The sequence below is a fragment of the Saccostrea cucullata genome, unplaced genomic scaffold (assembly GCF_032062105.1).
Source record: "Saccostrea cucullata isolate Sc308-1 unplaced genomic scaffold, CSIRO_AGI_Scuc_v1 ctg367, whole genome shotgun sequence".
NCBI lineage: Eukaryota > Metazoa > Mollusca > Bivalvia > Ostreida > Ostreidae > Saccostrea > Saccostrea cuccullata.
The window spans coordinates 74,537-97,384 of record NW_026923056.1 but is presented as its reverse complement, the minus strand read 5'-3'; the positions used below and the strand labels follow the sequence as shown (position 1 = coordinate 97,384).

Genomic DNA, 22,848 nt, shown 5'->3' with positions numbered 1-22,848 from the left:
GAAGTTACAATGTGAGGAGAATAGTCAAATGATGATGAGATACTGTATAACGAGTTATTTTAGCGGGATGCTGATTTTGGCCTTTTTTTGGCATTTTGATGGCAGTACGCTAAAATTTTAATCGCTAAAACAGTCAGTGCTCATCTAAGTCTTTATCCGCAAAGAGCTGAACCACTGTTTTTCGCTAAAATAAATTGCACTAGAATTATTGGCATACCTTTGAGCAAACAAAACGTCAAAATTTACACCCGCCAAGAAAATGCGCTATAAGGTTTTGTAGAGTTGTGATTATAATGTTGTGTTTTTCTCTTCTGGTAGGTTTTCAGGTTTTCTGGTAGGTTTTCAGCTTTAGGTTAGATGCTATACAAAAATCAAAACTGGAATGGCCTTAATATTTAGTCAATATACTTCTGTATGAAAGGAATCCTTTTAAATTATGTCCCCATGAACCAACAAAATTTTGCTAGCCCACAAACATAATGACCCCATATGAATTAAAATGATCCACTTGCTGTACCACTAGTAGAAGAGAGCGTAATGCATGTAATTGATATAAATTTTATATACAGGTATAATGAATATTAAAGCTTGACTGAGGTAGGAAAGCCAAGTGAAATAGAGCTCAATTAATGATTAATGATGCTTGTTTTCCTATGAGTCCCATCAAGTTAAATTTTATGCTTAAATTCAGTGAGGTAGATACATGTATTCTATAAATTCTCAATTATTAAATATTTACCCTTGTTTTTATATCAAAAGTTTGGTCTCATCTGAACATCACGTACGTGGCAGTTTCTGTAATTAAAAGCCATGCTTCATTTTGCTATGATGTCTTTTCTCTTTTTGATGTCTCAGATGGGACAAATAAAATTGTTGGTTTCAATTTTAGGTATGTAATTAACCCTTAATATTTCATAAAAGGATTCAGTGATTTTCCCCTACCTTTGTGTGTTTTTTTTTCTCTCTCTTTGATAAACATATAATAAATAAAAGATCATAGGCATTAAATAGCACTTTTGGGCTTGCAGGGGTAATATTTTCCCTTTAATATTTTTCATATTTTTCTTTCTCTGGTATTTTATAGAATTGATTTTTGTGGGGTTTTTTTCTCATGCAGAACGTTGTCAATTTAAAATATCCATGTTTTTTTTATCATAGTTTTTTTTTTCTTTTTAATTATAAAATTTTAATTTTTCAAACGGCAATCAAAGTTTTCATCAAAAGGGCTTTAAGCAAGAGAACTAGGGATCCCCAGCATAATTCTGAACCCCTCCCCCAAAATGGAACACTATGCCAACTTTAAATTTTAGCAAAATTAGCTTCAGGTTGATTCTAAGCTCTTGCTCTATCTTTTTTTGAATGCTTTGGAGAACCTTTATATATATATATATTTTTTAAAAATCTTTTTTTCAATTTTACCTCTGAAGGGCAAAAAATTACCAGAAGTTTTACATTTTAAGGATACATACCACAAACAAATTTTATCTCCAAAACAGAAGAGTTACAATATCATTTTTTTCAATACTTCTTTCAATGGAAGTATAATTAAGAAATTTTAATTGTGTAAAATGTTAAAATTCTGAAAATGTCCCAAGAAACTTTGCAGTAAGAAAAACTTAATATATTTCTAAAACTTTTTACAAAAATGTATTGAGCATTTTCGCACTTTTCACCAAATTATGTGGCATTGCCAAACACTATGCTGTTAAACTAAACAAAATTCACTTATAAAGTGAGAGAGGCACATATATATTTTTTCAGAAATATTTAATTTTTTTTAGAAAAAAGTTTGTGTTATTTATCCTTAAGCCGTTGTTAGTATGATTGAGAGAGATTGGGTGTGCTGGAATTCAAAGTGCTCAATGTGGTTTCTATAAATTTCTCTGTGTATAATTATGATTTCTTGCAATAACTGAATGTTTATCTGTTGTAAAATGTTGCTGGATACATTTGTTAATATTACCAATTTTTCCAACAAATGTTAATATCCGATGATACTTTTTTTTTTATTTGTTTGTTTTGATCATATCCATGTCTTTATAAAAGCACATTAAGCTTGCTGAACAAAATATGTTATACTGAGGTAATATTAAAAAATTATTTTAATTTTCAGTTGTTAGGGTATGTTAAGTTGCTGATGTAACTATTTTGTATGTACCCCTAATTCTCATTCAGAGAACATTACACTTTACAGTATACTGCAATTCTGATGATTCACATTTTTTTTTAGTTGTCTACCTACTTCAAAATATAAAGGTTCTTAAACAACCGTAAATTTAGCTCCACTTTTTCTCAGTCATACAGATAAAGTGGTCCATTTCCATAAATGTAGTTGTAAGGCTAGTCATTGATTATCTAGTTAGCATGGAATTATGGCCTGCACTTTTACTTTAGAATTCTAGTTTCCTTTAACTGATAATGACCTTGACCTTGTATTTTTCTTCCCATTGTTTATTTTATTTTGATTATTTTATATTATGATGGGGTTCTCCAATAGAAAATGAAACATGTCTGTCAATAATTAATAACCCCCTGCATTTTGACACTGATGTTGGACATTTGAAAACAGTGATATTATTCTTTATTTCTTTACTATATTGATTCTTTTGTTCTGTCAATCCTGCAGATGGTATATAGACAGTGTGGTAAATTATATTGATCCCTTCTGTCGAGTTAGGAAAATTAGGAGAATGGCCACTGTATCTGTCCGAGTCACAGATGGACAGCCAAGATAGGAACAGGGATTCAGGTTCTGTGGGCAGGGATTCAGGTTCTTAGGGAGAGGGATCATGGAGTTGTAACTTCTTGACATTTTTTTTCAATGACAAACTTTTCAAGTATTATTTGATTGTAAGATAAATGAAGGTATTTTCATTGCAAGAGTGAAACAATTTATAAAAAATAATCCATCCTTTTTAAACAAATAAATATAATACTCATGTTGTTAAAATGGTGACAATTTTAATTTACATAATAGATCCTCAGTAAAGCATGGCTGACAATTATCTGATCACATCACTGCATTATGTGAATCATTTCATGTGAATTTATCCCTAAAGTTTTCCATAATGTTAAAAATGCATGGATCAAAAGATTTTTTTATCCGAAACTTTGAAAAAGGGTATTTCTTTTACAACAGAAATACTAAAAATATTTTGTTTTTTTCGCATTTGAATTGTGGTGTGTCCCAACTCCCAAAAGGGGCTTTTTTTATCTTAATTAAAGGGAATTTTAAGTTAGTGAATAGAAATAGTTTTTTCTTCAACTTTCTGTTTTAATTTGTTTAACAGCTGCATGCAAGTATTAGCAGCATATGGTGTAACTTCCATTTTTTTCCACAGTAGAGCTATTTTAGGACTTTGACGTAAGATGTAATAAAACAAATTCAACGCAATCAACAAAACATGATATTCCATACTGGCATATAAAATATTAATATGCTAAAAATTTGTGTTCTTTACAGGTATAGGTTCAAATTATTGGACAATTCTAGTTGATTTTTCTCTTTGTGTTCAAAATAACTTAATACAATTTCAAGACCAGAAAGTACATTTCTGGCTAATGAGATTTTGATATATGCTAAATATTTGTGTTCTTACAAATAGGTTCAAGTGATTGAACAGTTGTTCTAGTTGATTTTTCTTGTGTTCAAGATAAGAATTTCAAGAGCAGAAAAAAAAACTCTGGGGCGATTTGTTTAGTTTAAATTTTTGTAGTCCCAAGTTACATCCTGCTAGCAATTTTTATCAGGAAATGACAGAAAATTATGAAAAAGTAGCCATTGTTTAGTTTATGTAGGCTTAGATTTGTTCTCTGTATCATGCCCTAACAGATGTACCTGAAGTGAGAGGTCACCTAGAGGTCAAACAGTACTTCAGAAATCAAACTTTCAATGAACATGACGTTTTAAGGCCTGACGTAAGAGGCAAATATATGTACCAAGAATCAGCATTAAAATGTTTGCTTTGAAGTATATACACAACTTTGGTCATTGATGTTTTGAAAAACTTTGACGGGCATACTTTTGAATTAAAGGCTGTAGGGCTAACCTGGTGCAAAGATTGATATATATATATATATATATAATGTCATTAAAATGTTGTGTTCCAATGCTGCTCATTATGGACAGTAGATCCTATTTTTTTTAAATTTAGTTGTGTTTATGGAAGATTCTACAAAAGCAGCATTGTGCTATTTTACACATCTTACAAACTAAAGGAATCCAAGTTTTTAAAAATTATTTTTGAAACCAAACTGGGCCATACATGCAGTTTTTTTTTTCTTAAAGATGAGTTATGTAATTATTCATATATTGGTCATAATTTTACATCATTGCATATCACTCATTGCTTTTTATGTATTCTTTTTAATGGTTGAGCTTCAAGCAGTTGTTTATATGTTTTGTTTTCCTCTTTTTACAGAATTTTTAATTGTGTCCACTATTTTAAGTGCATACATTTATCATCCAATGGCTGGTTGTCCAGAAATTATATAATTTAATGTCTTATCCATATTATTTTAAAACTGTATATCTATTAATAGGAATGGCTGATCACTATTTATGCTGATTTTTGTATCCGTGTTCACATAATATGTGCAATTTTGTGTTTGTTTCACAAGTTTTTTTTTTCTTTGGTCATGTGATTCAGTGATTTGACCATGGTGTTGACTTTGTCAAAATAAAATATTATCTGTAATAATGTATTGCTCTTTTATTGTAGCATCATATGTTGAGTTTAAGTTGGATAAGATGCTCTGTAGATACCATAAGCTTTTCTAGAAGGTTACCCATGTTTCATGGGTTGAAACTGGAATTGAATCAATTGCATGTGTTTCTTCAATACTGGATGCTTCTTACCATGAGTAATCTTGACCTTGTCCACATGGGTCTAGTCATTCATGACACAACTGCAAATTTAAGGGACCCTTTTTCCAAGTATGAGCTTGTACAGTCACTGCATTACAAAACTGTTGCTTGAAGAATTATTTACACATTTGTTCCCATGCAGTGACCTTGTCCTTGGTGGAAGATCTCAAAATTTCTCAAGGTGATAAGTGGTTTAAATTGTCTCTGTATTACAAGATTGTTACCTGGACAAGAATCCATATGACTTTATGACTTGGGTCAAACTCCAAGATTAAGGCCAACATTTTTTTATTTACTGTTTTACAGGAATTTTTTTACAATAAATACACCTTTGAAATATGAAATCCATAGCCTCACCCACTCAAAAGTTAGGGCAAGGTTTAAGTTTTTACGGACAAACATATAAACAGACAAAAATGGACAGGACAAAAACTATCAACCATTGAATCATTGATTACAGGGATGTCTCCTAGGTCAAGATTATACTTGAAAAAATTAATGTTAAAACAATTTTATCATATATTTTTTTTGGTATTGAATAAAAATACACCTATGAAATACTACTTCATTATGGCAATAATATATAATTAGTGAGGCTTTTAATGGATCAAAAGTTATAGTCAAGGTTAACTTTTTCAAAAAGTCAATCTCTAAGGTCAAGGTCAAATATTTTTGTATCCATTGAAGGGTTTTGTCACAATGAATACACGTGTGAAGTATGAGAACCCTGGTACAAACTATTCAAAAGTTATGACCAAGGGTTAAGTTTGTAAATTTTTGGTAAAATGGGTCACACTCCAATTTTTGTAAAAAACACTAGGTCAAATTTGTGTGGTATCATCTGCAGAAAGTTTTTTATAAGGAATTTTTTTTTAAAAAAAAAAGAAAGCCATTAGCCCCACCCTGAAAAATTATGGCCATTAATTTGTTACATAACAAACAAAATATAATGATGGGGCAAAAACGTAGTAAGTGTGATTAACATGATATTAACGAGTGAAAGTTGTGGAATTTCCCAGGCAAATTTCTACAGGATCTGTTCAGCCGTTACATGTATCTGAAAACATTGATTTCTCTTCCAGATATACTGTATTTGTATTGTAATCTTATATACAAAGAAAGATATTAAAATGCTATCATTTAGAAATAATTAATTTTTTTTTAAAACATTTATCTTTAGTATATATCAGCACTACTTTTACACTTTTTAAAAGTAAACATAATATATTTTTTTATAGCTAAAAATGACATATCACTTTTTAAAAATGACTGTAGCTGGAAAAATATATTAAACATTGGATATAACGCTGCTTATATGGGCAACTTTTTCATTACCCAGCTTTAGTTTTTAACTGTATTTCCTATAAATTGATGAATATAGCCAAGCCAATTCTCTCATGTGCAGCTTTGATAACAAATTTTGCTGTCGTTTCTTTTAATTTTTCAATATGAAATGCACTCATCCACGCTAAATCTGACAAATAAAAATTCACGAAGTAGACATCCCATTTTTAATCATTGATTGTCTAAAATTATTTAAATTTGATTAAAAAATGTTTTAGGTTTTTTTCATTTTCCGATGAAAATTACACAATACCGATGTGTGTGTGCCATGTGTACATCTTTGAAATTATGAAATCCATAGTCCCACCCATAAAAGTAGAAAAAATATTTAAAACCAGATTTTGCTAAAATTATAAATATCTCAAGATAACAAATAACTGAATATTGAAAATTGTTTTCTGTTACCAACACAGTTAATTGTTTATTTTCATTTGTGTATAGTATCTCTCGTATATTATGAAAATACACACTTAGCATGCTTAATCTGTGGACTAATCATCGTAAGTCATTCATAACACTGGCACAGGTGATAACTTTTTAAAAACAACCTAATCCGGCCAGTGTTTTGATAACAATTATCACTCAGTTTTGTCACAATGAATGTTGAAGTAGAATGGAAGTACAAATTAAAATTTACCAAGGGATAAATGAAGCAATTTATAACGTAAAAATACATTTTGTAGGTAAAAAAGGTCACGGTCAAATTTGATGGAACGCGAAAGTTCCTTATAAATGAGTAAAAATTTCGTGAAAAAATCCGTTCCCACTCAAAAATTATGGCCAAGTTAAGACAAACGGATGGATATAGTGATGGGGCAAAAACTATATACCACAGAATATTCATTTATGGGGGCTTATAAATATCTGTTAGCATAAGAATGTGTATCGGTTTGGGGTAAACACATGTCAGTTATCAGATTCACTTAAAATAGTTTCAATTTAGATTAATCAATTTTAATTGTGAAAGTTTTCAATAATCAATCTACTTGGATTTGATTCTACAAGTGGTAATCCAACTTATACTCATAGTTCCCTTTCTAAGGAAGAAATTCTTCAATATCATAATTATGTCAGTTTTGAATATTTATAAGATCCCTGAGAACCAAAATGAATTTGAACCATATAGATATGGTCTTCCAACAATCTATTGGAATCAATTGGAATTCCCTTGGGTACCAATTGCGCTCCGTTATTAGCAGATCTTTTTATATTCATTTGAATCAGAATTTGTCCGAAATCTTATACGTGAAAAGAAGAAAACACTTGCTGTGGCCTTCAACTCGACATTTCGATATATCGACGACGTATTGTCAATTAACAATGGTAATTTCCATTCTTATGTCGATACAATATATCCCAGTGAGCTTGAGATAAAAGATACCACAGAGTCTGACACATCTGTTTCATATTTTGATATTTTACTTGAAAAAGACATTAATGGTAATCTTACAAACAAGCTCTACAATCGTCAACTTCCGCAAGTTCGTAAGTTCGGTGGTCGATACAATGACCGTGTCAGCAAATGCAATTCATCATTGAGTTAAATGCAGACTGACGTTTTTCATAATAATTGTTAGTCCATTATTTATACGCTGAATTGACGACGGGTTTTTCCGTTATTTCCCGATCATGACAAGGGGCACATGGCGGGTGTGACCGGTCAGAGGGGGATACTCACTCCTTCATGGCACCTGATCCCACCTCTGATTTTGGAGGTCCGTGTTTGCTCTGCTCCTATTTTTGTTTTGTATTGTTTAATGGACTTTTGATCTTGAATACTGTGCGTTATCTCCGTATGTTTTTATTAGAAAGCAATATTTTCCCGAGCATTTGCAAAAGTGAAGGAACATAAAACCTAAATTGACTTTCAGTCTGTCCTTCTGTAACAAACACTTTAAACCTTGGTCAACACCACTGGGTGTCATACTTGGGCATCATTGTTTCACAAACACCTCCTGGTTTTTTGTTTTTTTTTCAAATGGGTAAAACTCCAAGGGCGAGGGGTCAAATTTAGTGGTACACGAAGAAAGGTCTTGTCGGAAGGAATGCACTTATGAAAATATAGTTATAGCCCTACCCTTTCAATAGTTATAGACAAAGTCCAAAAGTTATCGCCAGACCCAATCCTATAGCTGAAACTTTAAATATCAAATATTGGAAAATCTGCAAGAAGTAAAAAAAATTCTACACATGGATGTTTTTGGCTTCCTTGGACATTTTGAGAACACAAATACCAAATACATGCATTTATACAAAAGACAGACCACTTTGTTTTCTGACAAAGTCTATAACCAGAAAGGGATTTTGTTTGTAAATTCATTTTATATAAACAGTAGTAATTGGTCTGTCTCCCAAAACACCATATAAGAAGGCATGCTGCTGAGCGTAAAGATATTGTCAAGCTGTAATTTTGTTAATTTAATTTTTAATTTAATAGGTGACAGTAAACACAGAATTTATGGCATGGCATCTTGTTGTCATGTTGTAAATTCAAAATTTACAACATGACAATATATTATTCCCAGAACGCGGTTGCCATATGAATTTTTCAATTCACACTTTGTGCCTATCCGTACCATCCAGAGATTTTTGTTGTTGTTGTTTTTTTTAATCAATATTTTAATAATTCAACCCCAACATACTTTGCAGTGCTAGTTGAGGTAACAAGGTAAAGAAAATTATACAAAAGAAGCTGGTTTTTTAAAAGAATAACACGATGAAAGGAATGATACAGTCACAATGTTCACTTGCTCCTAATTTCACACAAGTGACAACTTTCACCTTTAGATTTGCTTACTGAATGTTTTTTCAAAAAGAGAATTTATTATTATAGTGAAATTTACATGGTAGATACAAGTGTACGTTTTCTTGGAATAAGACGGTTAATAATGAATGAACATCTTTTCTGTGGGCTTTTTGTTTTAAAAATTGTCATACAATCAGGCAATTTTAAATTTACATATGTACATATGTATAGTAATAAATATAGATAGGACCTACCGTAACATAAAAATGTTTATATTATTAAGCAATGTTGGTATGATTTTAATATTACAGTGTATCATATCCAGACCCTTCCTACTTCGTTCGAATAAAACGTATTTAGTCTTTTATTGAAATTGAAATCTATCCTCCTTATTCCCACTGTTAGTTACAAATCGCCCTAAAATATTGTACTTGAGAGGAAAATTCTGAAAATATTGAGTAAGAATCTTTCTTCCCAAGATTTTTTTAGTTTGGGGAATTTTCTCTCTCTCTCTCTCTCTCTCTCTCTCTCTCTCTCCCATGCTACCCGTCTATAAAACTTTAATTTATTTCATCGTAAAAATGATTGGTACAGTCAGAAATATCTGATATTTTATCCTACATTCATTTTCATCAAACACGTACGTGAAAAAAGCCTGGAAAACGTCATTAATTATAATTTTAATCTCAATCTTCCTATGTGTCTGTTTGTAAAATAGATTTGACTAGCATATAATAATTTTGCCTGCATATCCTTAAAAATATATGTGTCTGTGTCGGGTGGGGGGGATCAGAACGATCCAATCGCAGCACTGGGCCCGAATTCACGCAACACCGGTTTTGACGTCAGCGCGCCATTTCAAAGATTATAAACAACTCCAGAAGCAGAGGTCCAGTACCTTTGTTCGAATCTCAACAAGGATAAAAAGTCAGGTTAGACATTATTTTTGGAATAATACCATCAGTGCAATTAGTGCAATTAGTGCAATAATGAAATCTATGTACAGAATAACGAATACCAATACATGAAGGCCAATGGAATGCCTTTCTCTACAGTCTAACCCCGTTACTCAGCAAACTGACATCGCCACTATCAATTAAACTTCCTGTCTCCTGCTTATGGAGGCCAGCTAATGGCCTCTGGTCACCCACTGATAAATGGGACTAAAATTATTATAGATTGTGTGGAGAATGTGTGAAGAAATGATCTTATAACACAGAATAAAAAGTGAAGTTGCAAATTTTTGGAAGTTTGACAATTAGGCAATAATGCAATCGTTTTTGAAAGTACCAATACATGAAGGCCAATGGAGAAATTTTTTTTTAATTACCTAAAAAAACAACAACAACAACATTAAAAGTTGCCCAAACTCGAAAATCCTATTTCGTGGGGGGGGGGGGCTAGTGGCCTTTTTCGGTCACCCAACTTAATAAACTTCCAATTTTCCCCCTACAAATTTCACTATACTATGGTATAAAGTGTGTGGAGAATGTTGAATGAACATTTACTACACACAGGTAATGATTGTGAAGTTGCAAATGGAAGAGTTTGACTATTAGTGTATTACCTATTTCGTTCAATATGGTACTGGCAGTATTTGTTGTCTTCACAAGAAAGGATTGTATGTGTATAAATATACATAAAGATATTTAGGGGCTACTCATCTTAAGAAGATGAAATAGTCTATCTGTATTGAAATGTACATCTCTAAAAGTACGTAAATTTAGTCTACAGTACAAGAAAAAATTTCTCATTTGGTTTTCTGGTCCCAATTAAAGGAAGGTCAGTGTTAGGATGGTGTATTTTGTGTATCGTACAGTAATTTTTTTTATGTCTGTCTAAGTACACTCAAAATGAATTGAAAAATCCCTTAAATTTGCCAAACTTTTTTTTAGCTCACCTGAGCTGAAAGCTCAAGTGAGCTTTTCTGATCACATTTTGTCTGTAGTCCGTCTGTCTGTCTGTCTGTAAACTTTTCACATTTTCGACTTCTCAAGAACCACTGGACCAATTTTAACCAAACTTGGCGCAAAGCATTCTTGGGTGAAGGGGATTCAAGTGTGTTCAAATGAAGGGCCAAGCCCTCTTTTTAGGGGAGATAATAATGAATTAATGAAAAATTTATGGTATCTTTTAAAAATCTTCTTCTCCAGAACCATTGGGCCAGGAAAGATGAAAATCATGTGAAATCATCCTCAGGTAGTGTAGATTCAAGTTTGTTCAAATCATGACCCCCGGGGGTCGGGCGGGGCCACAATGGCCGATCAAAGTTTTACATAGAAATATATAGGGAAAATCTTTAAAAATCTTCTTCTCCAGAACCATTGGGCTAGGAAAGATGAAATTCATATGGAATCATCCTCATGTACTGTAGATTCAAGTTTGTTCAAATCATGACCCCTGGGATAAGGCGGGACCACAATGGCCGATCAAAGTTTTACATAGGAATATGTAGGGAAAATCTTTTAAAAATCTTCCTATCCAGAACCATTGGGCCAGGAAAGATGAAACTCATATGGAATCATCCTCAGGTAGTGTAGATTCAAGTTTGTTCAAATCATGACCCCAGGGGGTAGGGCATGGCCACAATAGCCGATCAAAGTTTTACATAGGAATATATAGGGAAAATCTTTAAAAATCTTCTCCAGATCCATTTGGTTAGGAAAGATGAAACTAATGTGGAAGCATCCTCAGATAGTGTAGATTCAAGTTTGTTCAAATCATGACCCCCAGGGTAGGGCGGGGTCACAATTGCTGATCAAATTTTTACATAGGAATCAGGGCCGTCACTGCCCTCAAATTTGTTTTCCCAATGGCACAAAGTGGAATATATAAAAATTCCCAAAAACGTGTTTTCTCGAATCAATTTTTACACACACACATCCTTTATTTGATCCAAGCACTAATGCATGATTAATTTTAATCTGCAACAACCCTGTCATGATCGTTTATTTCATTTTTCCTCTGTCGTGGAATAGAGATCTATAGATAGGTCATGCGTAGATTGGGTTGGGGAACTTAATTTCATTATTAAACAAGGATAACCATTATGAGTTAATTCATAAAATAAATAAACAATTTTAAAGTGAATTATAAGTTAAAAGAAAACCTTAGATACTATCTGTTTCATTTTCATGTGTTAAATGACCAAAAAAAAAAAAAAGAGAAATAAATTGTAGATCTAGGCAATTTTATGATATTACATTAAATTTTAAATAGTAACTTGATAATTTCAATAAATAATTCTTTATAATCAAAATTTTTGATTTATTTAAGATGCAATTAAACAGTAAGAAATAACCCCTCACCACAATTTTTATTCTCTGTAATTTTTAAAAATGCATAGGAATATATACCTTATGATATAGGAAAAAATTTAGCTTTTCAAGTATACTTTTCAAAGTGATAAATGGCTTTCATGTTAAATATTTTGTCAAATTGACATATAAAATTTTCCCAATTTGACAAAAATGCAAGTGACAGCCCTGGGAATATATAGAAAAAATTTAAATTTAAAGTTTTGTCAAATTGAAATTGCATCTGCAAGTAGTGAAGGGTTTGGGTGGGGTGTGGGGGGTGGGGGGGGGGTGGAGGGGTCACAATGGGAGATCGAGTAATATATTGGAAAAAATCTTTAAAAATCGTCTTTTCAAGTATGTCAAAATTTTACATGACTTTTGTATGGTTTATTGATATATTGACATTTTCAAGTTAGTAATAGAAAACAAATCCCCCTCATCCAACAAGTAAGCTTTTCAATAATAAGTTGATTTTGGTTTTTTAACTAGCCCATGTGCTCAGGTGAGCGATGTGGCCCATGGGCCTCTTGTTAAAATATGGTATTTTGACAAAAATAAACTAAAGAGAGTGGATAAAAAGTACTTGCCATTTTGATTTCGATCAGCTCATCACATTCCCCCCTCCCTTTTTAGCTCACTTCAATGTCTTTGGGGGAGCTTATATGATACCCTCAACATCTATGTCATCCCATGTTAAAGTTTTTTTTTATTTAAACACTTCTTTGCCTTACCTGAGTTATAGATACATGGAGGATGCTTCTAGTGTGATTTATTGTACCAGCCAAGGTTTCAGATACTGTAATTTCAGCAAAGGAATGACCACATAATGTCACATTATTGTTCTTGGAGCAGGTTAATGTTTTAAGTGCAGATTAATGTTTTGGGTGCAAGTCTCGATCATTTCCAAGTAACGATGAGCTTATGTTGAGCAAATTTGCATGGATGATACATTTGAGGATGCACACTGTCAAGCTTGCTTTGGATTCTTGATCTGACCTACATTTTCTGGTCGAGTAAACAGATTCAAGTTTTTTGTGCAGGTCCCATTTCCAAGTAATTATGAGCCCTATGTTGCCTAAACTTGCTTGATGATACATCTAAGGATGAATACTACCAGGCTTGCTTTGGATCCTGGATCTGACGTACAATTACCAGATGATTGACACAGGGTAAAGTTTTTGGTGCAGGTCTTATTTCTAAGTAACTGTGAGCTCTATGTTGCCCAGGCTTGCTTAGGATCCTGGATCTGACCTACATTTTCCATGATTGACACAGGGTAAAGTTTTTGGTGCAAGTCTCATTTCCAAGTACTGTGTACAGGGTTATTTTCGCCCCATGTTATTTTCTCACTCTTTTGCACTTTCAATCAATTTTGCCCCCTTTTAAATTCGCCCAGTCATAGTTCTGTTTAAGAAATTATGCTATGTTCTTTGAATTTGCCCCATTTTAAATTCGCCCAATCATGAAGAAGGCGAAAGGGGCAAAAATAAAAGGGGCTGAAAATTTCCCTGTATACAGTAACTTTAAGCCCTATGTTGCCCAAACTTGCATGGGTTATACATCTAAGGATGCACACTATTGGAGTTGCTTCAGATGCTGGACCTGGCATACATATTACAGATAATGGACCAGGTTAAACACCCAATTTTATGTTAACGCCCCCAAAATCTACCTGATTCAAGATCAATAATTTACCGCCTGTCAATCATTAAAAAAACAATAGCTTCTGATATGATTGACAGGTCAGCTACCGATAGTCTGAGTTTATGTCCTTTGAAAACGCTTGCCTGGTCACGCGTCAAAAACTTTTATGTAGCCGCCTTGTATACACGGGTTTAAAAAAAGAATCTTGGTAAAATTTTATTTTAAAAACAATTGAGAGTAGATAATTAAAACATGACTTCATAAAATATTTGCTTTTAATCTCAACGGCTATATTGTATTTTAGGCGGTATGTCGTCCAAGATATCTGCTCTGTAGAATTTAGACCAGTCCGTGCACAGAAACGCTAATTGTCGATTAAAATTGAAATATGATAAATAAGAAAAGATATTTAGCACAAACGGCACGGATAAAAAAAATCATTTATCCCATGTTTTATCTACGTATATATGAATACAATCTATACCATGTTCCGTTGTAAAGTTCTGAAATGAAAATAGCTAGGAGTTTCGAGATTGTAACTTTTAGTTCGAATTTCCTTACATCTGTCAATACCCAATATTCGAAATTAAAAAGTGAAAATATGAAGCCAAAGATCAATTCTTAAAGGTATAAAAGAAATCTTGCAAACAATAAAAAAAAATTAAACACACGAACACCCGGAAATGGAGAATATTTTCGACACTATTGTTGATCAGAACGTAGGCAATATTCCTATCGCAGTACGGTACATTGTATATGTTCACACGACGGATAGGCCTACCTATGAATGGAATATTTAATTATATAATTTTTTTTAAAATTTTGATATTTACACAAGTTTAATTTAAAAAGATATGTTTACTTTGTAGTTTTACACTGTGTTCTTTTCTTTAATTTTAAATATAAAAATGATATTTCTGTATATATTTTTTTTCTTCATTATATATCACTGAAAGTATTTATAATTTTTTTTTTTCATTGAAATATTTCAATTATTTCAAGTAGTTTCACTCAAATTTAGACACGAAACACGGAATATTGACCCACCGACCCTGATCACCAGACACAGACTTCCTGTGTAATGCTACGTGTATATACTAGATTTTTGACATCTTGGGTATTGGGGGTCTCCAGGTAAATAACACCACTGTTACCTAGACCACTCCCCCTCCTCAGGTAACCGTACGGTAAAAAAATTGGGTCTTTAAAGTTTTTAGTGCCCAAGGCCGTAACTACCATTGAGGCAAGTGAGGCAAATGCCTCACTAAATTTTGAGAGTTTTCTGAAAAGTGGAAAAAGTGTTACATCGAACTTATGAATTATGCGTGTCTTCGTGCTAAATTAGTATTTTCAACTTCTGTTTCAATTTCTGTAAATCGTTCATCTCACCAGGAGCCTCATTTTCATGAAGAACGCATGTAAAATATAATTCAAAATGTTTGATTTGTAAATTGTTTGATTGTTTAACATCCCTTCTAAGAATTTCTCATTCATATTGAGACACCACTACCTGCCGGTGGAGGGCTGCAAGTTTTAAATCTGTACTGAAGATGATTGAACAGCGAGAGATCTTTTTGTGCCATCACTTAATGTGACATAGGACCTCAGTTTTTACGGTCTCATACGAAGGACCTGTCTCTACATCCCGCAGTGGATTCGAACCCGTGATGTAAAAAAAACTCCTTAGTCTGTGACTCTAGAGTATATGCTCTAACCACTGTGCCATGCAGGCGACAATCCAAACCCCCCCCCCCCCCGGAAAGCCACATCACTGGCCATCAGGTACTACCCTTGTCCCGTCTGGGACTAGGTATGCCCAGCACCCTTGCCTCACTAAAAATTGGAGCCTAGTTACGGCCTTGAGTGCATGTCTATAACTAAGAAACCACAAGGTCTATGATGCAACAAGGGATGAACACTCTCAAACTTGCTTCAGATGCTGGATTTCAATTACATTTTCTTGGTGGGTGACTAGTTTGAAGTTTTGGATAAGGCCATACCAATTTCTAATATAGTTCGTCGGATTCGCCGCTTCTATTTTTAACAAATCCAAATTATAATATTAAAAAAATAAATTTCGCGCGCGCGTCCAGAAATATCCGATTTCAATTTTTTTCTCAACTTTTTACACAAAACGCATAGAAGACTTGGAAATTTGTATGACAGAAGCGCGGGATTTAGAGTTTGTTTGTTCTTTTTAGCAGTCTGTGAAGTTTTGCAAGATGCTCGTGTAACTCTTTGTATGTACTAGGGGTGAGCAATTAGCATATCCAAACAACCGGGGCTACCATTTTTGGGGATCAGGCTAGGTGTTTTCTGCAAGGAGGTAGCACGTCGGGCTAGTAAAAAACATATATAAATCTTCATAATCTTATCTGTTTTGTAGTTCTATCTGACTTAATTACTTCCAAAAACGCTCGTTTTTTAGCTCACCTCAACGAAGTTGGGGGAGCTTATGTAATACCCTCGGCGTCGGCGTCGGTGTCGGCGTCGGCGTCCGTGTCGGCGTCGGCGTCCCAGGTTAAGGTTAAGTTTTTTGGAGCAGTTTTCTTTTTAAGTACTTTTATGTCCTATATTGATTAGACATGCATGGAAGATGGTTCTACTGTGTTTCATTGTACCATTCAAAGTTTCAGATGCTGCAGTTTCAGCAAAGGAATGACCAGGTTAATGTTTTTGGAGCAGGTTAATATTTTTGGTGCAGTTTTTGGTGTAGATTTCATTTCCAAGTTACTATAAGCCCTATGTTGACCAAACTTGCATGGATGATACATATAAGGATGCATACTACCGGGCTTGCTTCGGATGCTGAATCTGACCTACATTTTCCGGTTGAGTGAACAGGTTAAAGTTTTTGGTGCAGGTTTCATTTCCAAGTAACTATAAGTCCTATGTTGACCAAACTTGCATGGATGATACATCTAAGGATGGATACTACCAGGCTTGCTTCGGATGCTGAATCTGACCTACATTTTCCAGTTGAGTGAACAGGTTAAAGTTTTTGGTGCAGGTTTCATTTGCAAGTAACTTTAAGCCCTAAGTTGACCAAACTTGCATGGATGATACACCTAAGGATGCACACTACTGGGCTTGCTTCGGATGCTGAATCTGACCTACATTTTCTGGTTGAGTGAACAGGTTAAAGTTTTTGGTGCAGGTTTCATTTCCAAGTAACTATAAGTCCTATGTTGACCAATCTTGCATGGATGATACATCTAAGGATGCATACTACCAGGCTTGCTTCAGATGCTGAATCTGACCTACTTTTTGTGGATGACTGAAAATGTTAGTTTTTAATACATGTTTCATTTCCAATTAACTATGAGCCCTATAATGAGCAAACTTGCATGGACGATACATCTTAGGATGCACACTAATGGACTTGCTTCGGATGCTGAATTTGACATACATTTTTCAGATAATAGACCAGGTAAAAGTTATGGTTGCAGGTCTATTACCAAAAACCTATAAGGCTCATATAACATAGTATAAACCGAACTTGCACAAATGTTGCATCAAGAGATGAAAATCTCAAATTTGCTTCAGATGCTGGATTTTGATTACATTTTCATTAAGAAGAACTAGTTTAAATTTTTTATGTAGGTCTATTTCAAAGTATCAGATCAAAATTGCTTAAATATTTTCATTTTTGGAATGTACACTTTTTTTTTGGTTAATTGTGTGACTTTGCCTTACTTAAAGACAACATTCGTTGAGGTGAGCTCTGTAATCTCTGATTACCTATGTTTTCCTAATCCGAATTTCCTCTATTCCTCCATTTATGGTAAATACATGCAGATGTCTCATTAAATTATTTACGATTATCCAATGAACTGAAAGATAAGTGTTTTATGACTCACATAAAATATATTTCCAGTGTATTTAATGATTTAAGATGAAAACAAAATGATTTTGATTTTATTCTAAATGAGCTAGTGCAATGATCAAGAAAAAGGGAAGATAATTCATTTAAATAATTTTAATTTTTTTTTCATAACAATTTATGCATGATTAATATTGATAGTGAGAACTTTTAACTTTAATTTTAAAAAGAATGACCCCAGTACCCTGACTTTTTCAGCAATTAATTTCTTCTCCAGATTAGTATTTATTTTAATTTTTGCCCCTCTGTTTGGGTAAGTAACTTTTTACTAGGGGCTATTAACTTGAAAGCTGCCACTAGCCTGTGGGAAAGTACTTGATTTTTTTCTCAATTGCACACCCCTGTGTACTATAGAAGAACTTAGAAATTTTTGCCACTAATATTAATTATGTTCGCTCTCCTCATAATTTTGAAAACTGAAAAAATAAATATTTGTAAAATATTTTCGCTCGCTCGCCTCTCTTTTTATTTTTGAAAATCCAAAGAACTATGTTACAAATTGGTGTGGCCTAAGTCTGTTTTCATATAAAACGACAAGCCCTATCAGACCAAATTGTAGAAATGTTGCATCTTTGGATCCACACTTTTAAATTATTAGTTTACTCTGGGGCTTTGCCTTAGTAAAAGACAATATGCATTGAGGTGAGCTCTGTAATCTCTGATTACCTATGTTTTTGCCCTCATTAAAGACACCAACCTAAATTCTTCTCTGGCAGGTCTTTTACCTGATAAAGGGCATGGCATCAAATGTGATTGTCCGGACCTAGATGTAGAGTCATAGACCCCCTGAATTTCTAGGGAGGGGCTCTGCCAACTGATCTTCCCAGGGCAATATCCACAACCCAAACTAGTGCACTCCTCCCTCCTAAAATCATCTTTTACCTTGCTGAGATCTTTTTTTGTCCTGAAAAGAACTTTTAACAGCAATTCCAGTGGATGCAACAATGGTGCCAAATAATTTAACAGGAAGGAAAAAAAAGTATGGAACTTCCTGGCTCTGGTTCCCATATTTTCCCTTCCTGTTGCATGTTTTTGAAAGCCTTGAGTAACGTACACATTGTGCATTATAAATTCTAAATTTTCGATTCATATGCATGAAATTAATTTACAATATGCATTCTAGCTCTTTAGATATTTTACAAATTTACATTATCACATCCGATGTAAAACATGTACTGATGTAAGTTACTTTAATGAGGCCATCTTTGAAAAAAATTGTTCCACTGCCTTCTCCCAACCAACTGGCTAAAAATGGCCCAACTCAAAACTTTTTAATCTCCAGAAAGCAATCTCTTTTATGTATTCTGGAAAATATATTTTAAAAATAAGCATTGAAATTGAAATTTTTTGAGAAAAATAATATTCTTACCTACCTTCCAATCCAACTTTTTTATCTTGAGTCAGGAGAGGGCAAACAAACATTCTTTTAAAGCTTGCCAGATCTTAATTTTGTTATTTTATACTAGACAGTTGAGAAAAATCATCTAACATAGAAATAAACAGAAGATTCTTTTAAATGGTATGAAGCAGCAGGGGGTACCTAAGTTATTGGATTGTTAGATATTTGCCTGTTGTAAGAGAATTACAAGTAAAGTAGCTTGTTTCCATTTTGCAGCATGGGTTCCGAGTCTGACATAGATGAGCTACACAGCTCCATTTTAAGTCTGTGTGAGGAGGACTCTCAAAACAGGACACTTAACCAGACCCTCAACTTGTCTCCCATTAAATCAAATGATAATAGCTGCTTGGATACTCCATCTCACACTGACAATGCTGTTGTTTCATGTTCAGCCAATGAATTTACGCCTTCCCTTGATCCTCGCTCAGACAAAAGATTTTCATTCAGGACTCATAGTACACCATTAATGCCCAAAAAGTTGTGTTCAATTCCCCTGTTATCAGAACCTAAAGAAAAGACTGTCTTGGAGGAAGAGGACACGGACAGAACAGTCTTAGAGCAAGAAGACAAAGAAAAGACTGTCCTGGAGCAAGGGGACACAGATAAAACTGTCATAGAGCAAGAAGACAAAGAAAAGACAGTGTCGGAAGTAAAAGGTGAAGCTAAAGACATCCATGAAATGACCTATGAAGAGCTATTGTCTGAGGTCACAATGCTGTGTGAACTGCCCCGGAATCATTGGTTGAGTTCAGACGGTCCCTCAAAGTTAAAAATGGAGGATTCCATAAAGGACTTGAATCAGACCCAACTAAGCAAAATAGACATGGATAGCATTTTATCTCAGTCTTATGTACAGAGAGATGAGCAGAAGAAAGAGGAAAAACCTGGGAGATTTGCCAGTTTGTCCACTACAACTTCAACAAGCTTAGTTGCTTTAGATGAGGAAGAAGATGTTGAACTTTCGGAGGATATTCTTGGATTGGATGAATACATTTGGAGTGAGTTAGATTCGGATGATGATGTTGATGAAGAATCTTTGTTATCTGGTGAGGAGACGGTAATCGCGGATAAAACACTGAAGAATGACAGAGATGTTACGGCGAAGGAGAAAATAGAATCAAAGACTCCTCCTCCTTCTACATCGGAAAATGATGGTGTGGTTCCAGATGAAACAGGAGACAACAAATTAAAAACTGTTAATACAAGTGAACTAGTCCAAAAGACAAATGTTGATGTCAATAAAAACATTGTTTGTGGTACTCAAAAGAGAAAAGAAAATGATTTTAAAGAAACCCATCCCAAAAAGACAAAACTTTCAGATTCTCATGATACTGAGTTAGAAGAAAAGGATAAAAGGAATCTAGAGAGTGCCAAACCCCAGTCTGATGTAGAATATGTAGTTATCAACTTGCTAGATGACTCAGAATCAGATTTTGAGAAATCTGATCGAGATGAAGAGGAGGCTACTCAGAAAAGAAAGATAGAGACTTCAGTATTAGATAATAAGGCTAAGGTACCAACGATCTGTGTCAGTCCACTGGTTAAACATACTGATGAAAGTGCCGAGGACGCAAGAGATTCTCAAGACAAGGGGGATGAGGAGAAATACCACACACAGTTAAATTACGAGGCAGAGAAGTCTTATTTAAAAAGTGAAAATGAATTGACAAGGAGTGTGATGAGAAAGTGGAATTCCAATGGAATCCATAATCCTGATAAAAATCTGACCCACGCAACTACTCTCAGGAAAAAGGCCAATGGCATGAAAGGGCGATTGGAAGGATTTCACTTATCTACCCTTCATGGAGATAGCAATGGGGCAGATCCATATATGAAAAGTCATGTGAATACGAGATCTTTGGCAGAAAATATTAACAAATTGAGAATGGACATGAATGACTTGGAGCATTATTATTATAACAGACTTCTAGAGATGAAGTGTATCTTCCATGCAAAGATGGATGATCAAATTGATCGGAATAGGAATCGCATTCGACACTTACGAATTCAACAGGAAATGGAGGCGAGAGCTGTTCATTATCAGCACTTTGATCTGATGATTAAACAGTGTAAACTCATGCAGTTGAAAATGGACCATCAGGCACAAATGAATCACATGAAGTGTGTTGCTTTCAGTGAAGAACAAGCCGTGCAAGATGAATATTCACAGAAAGTGCAGTTGGAAAGGATGAGGTATGAGGAACAGCACAACAAGTTGTCTTCCCTTGTGAATCAGTTAACTCAGCGGGAATTTGAGGGGAAGGATGACCAGTTTGGACCTCACATTATGGTGGATCTCATCAAGGCCCCGTGCAGGGATAACAATGAGAGCAAGTCTCTTGTCTCTGTGTGTTTACCTTTGGACATTGCAAATGCTATGATAAAAGAGGATGAAGTTTATGAAAGATTTTATGAGTACTAGTATTAGATGTAAGGGAGATGAATTTACTCATAGTGGAGAACTGTAATTTTAAATATTAAGCTGGTAGTTATTTTAAGCTCACTTGAACCTCAGCTCAAGTGAGCTTTTCTGATCAGCATTTGCCTGGCTATCTATCCATCATTCTGCAGAAAATTTGATTCATTGAAGAAACACTCCTTTTAGGAAGGAGAAAATTTAGAAACAGAATTTGGTGCCATTAAAAAAAAAAATCTTATGAACCACTTGTCTGTAAAAGACAAAACTTAAGTAAAAACTTTTTTTGAAGTTTAGATTAATTTATTTTAAATTGATGACCTCTGGGTTAGGTTGGGGCCACAATAGTGGCAATCAAAAGTCTTCATGGGAGATGCTTGATCTTTAAAAAAAATCCTTAGAAATGTGCAAATGCAACCATCCACTGGTAGTTTGTTCAAATGAAGACGTTTTATATGAATTATTTTAAGTAAAAATTTACAAAGTGTAGACAGATTAAAAATATGCATGTTAGGTCATTTGATCCATGTACAAGCATTTGAATCAATGATATCACCATATTTATTTGCCATTAACTAAGATTATTAGCTCACCTGAGCTGAAGGCTGAAGTGAGCTCTTCTGATCAAAATTTGTCCGTTGTCTGTCGTTGCAGTTATCGTTGTCATAAACTTTTCACATTTTCATCTTCTTCTTAAGAACCACGGGCCATCTTCAACCAAACTTGCCACAAAGTATCCCTGGGTAAAGGGGATTCAGGTTTGTTCAAATGAAAGACCAAGCCCTCTTCCAAGGGGAGATAATTATGAATTAATGATAAATTAATGGTATCTTTTAAAAATCTTCTTGTCAAGGACCATTGGGCCAGGAAAGATGAAACTTGTGTGGAAACATCCTCAGGTAGTGTAGATTCAAGTTTGTTCAAATCATGACCTCCAAGGCTAGGGTGGGGCCACAATGGCTGATCAAATTTTTACATAGGAATATATAGGAAAAATCTTTAAAAAATCTCCAAAACCATTGGGCCAGGAAAGATGAAACTCGAGTGGAAGCATCCAATGGGAATGACAATGGGAGATCAAATACATGTATCTTCTTTTCAAGTATGGCAAAATTATACATACATGTATATGCTTATTGATATAGTGACATTCTGAAGTACATTGTAATAGAAAATTCAACACCCCCCTCCCCTATCAAGTAAACTTTTCAATACTTAGCTGAGTTGTGTTTTTTTAACTAGCCCATGAG

The 22,848-nt window shown here is 34.0% G+C and overlaps 1 protein-coding gene across 1 annotated transcript; it reads left to right on the top strand.

Moving 5' to 3' along the window:
• Positions 1-9,774: 9,774 nt before the first annotated feature.
• LOC134263043 (myb-like protein X) lies at positions 9,775-21,843 on the top strand. Its single transcript, XM_062745343.1, has 2 exons — positions 9,775-9,889; positions 19,399-21,843. The coding sequence occupies exon 2, from the start codon at positions 19,400-19,402 to the stop codon at positions 21,602-21,604; it is 2,205 nt and encodes a 734-aa protein (XP_062601327.1). The 5' UTR covers positions 9,775-9,889; position 19,399; the 3' UTR covers positions 21,605-21,843.
• The last annotated feature ends 1,005 nt before the right edge of the window (positions 21,844-22,848 follow it).

Coding starts and splice junctions, on each gene's coding strand:
- LOC134263043 (XM_062745343.1), top strand. CDS start 19,400: ATGGGTTCCGAGTCTGACATAGATGAGCTACACAGCTCCATTTTAAGT.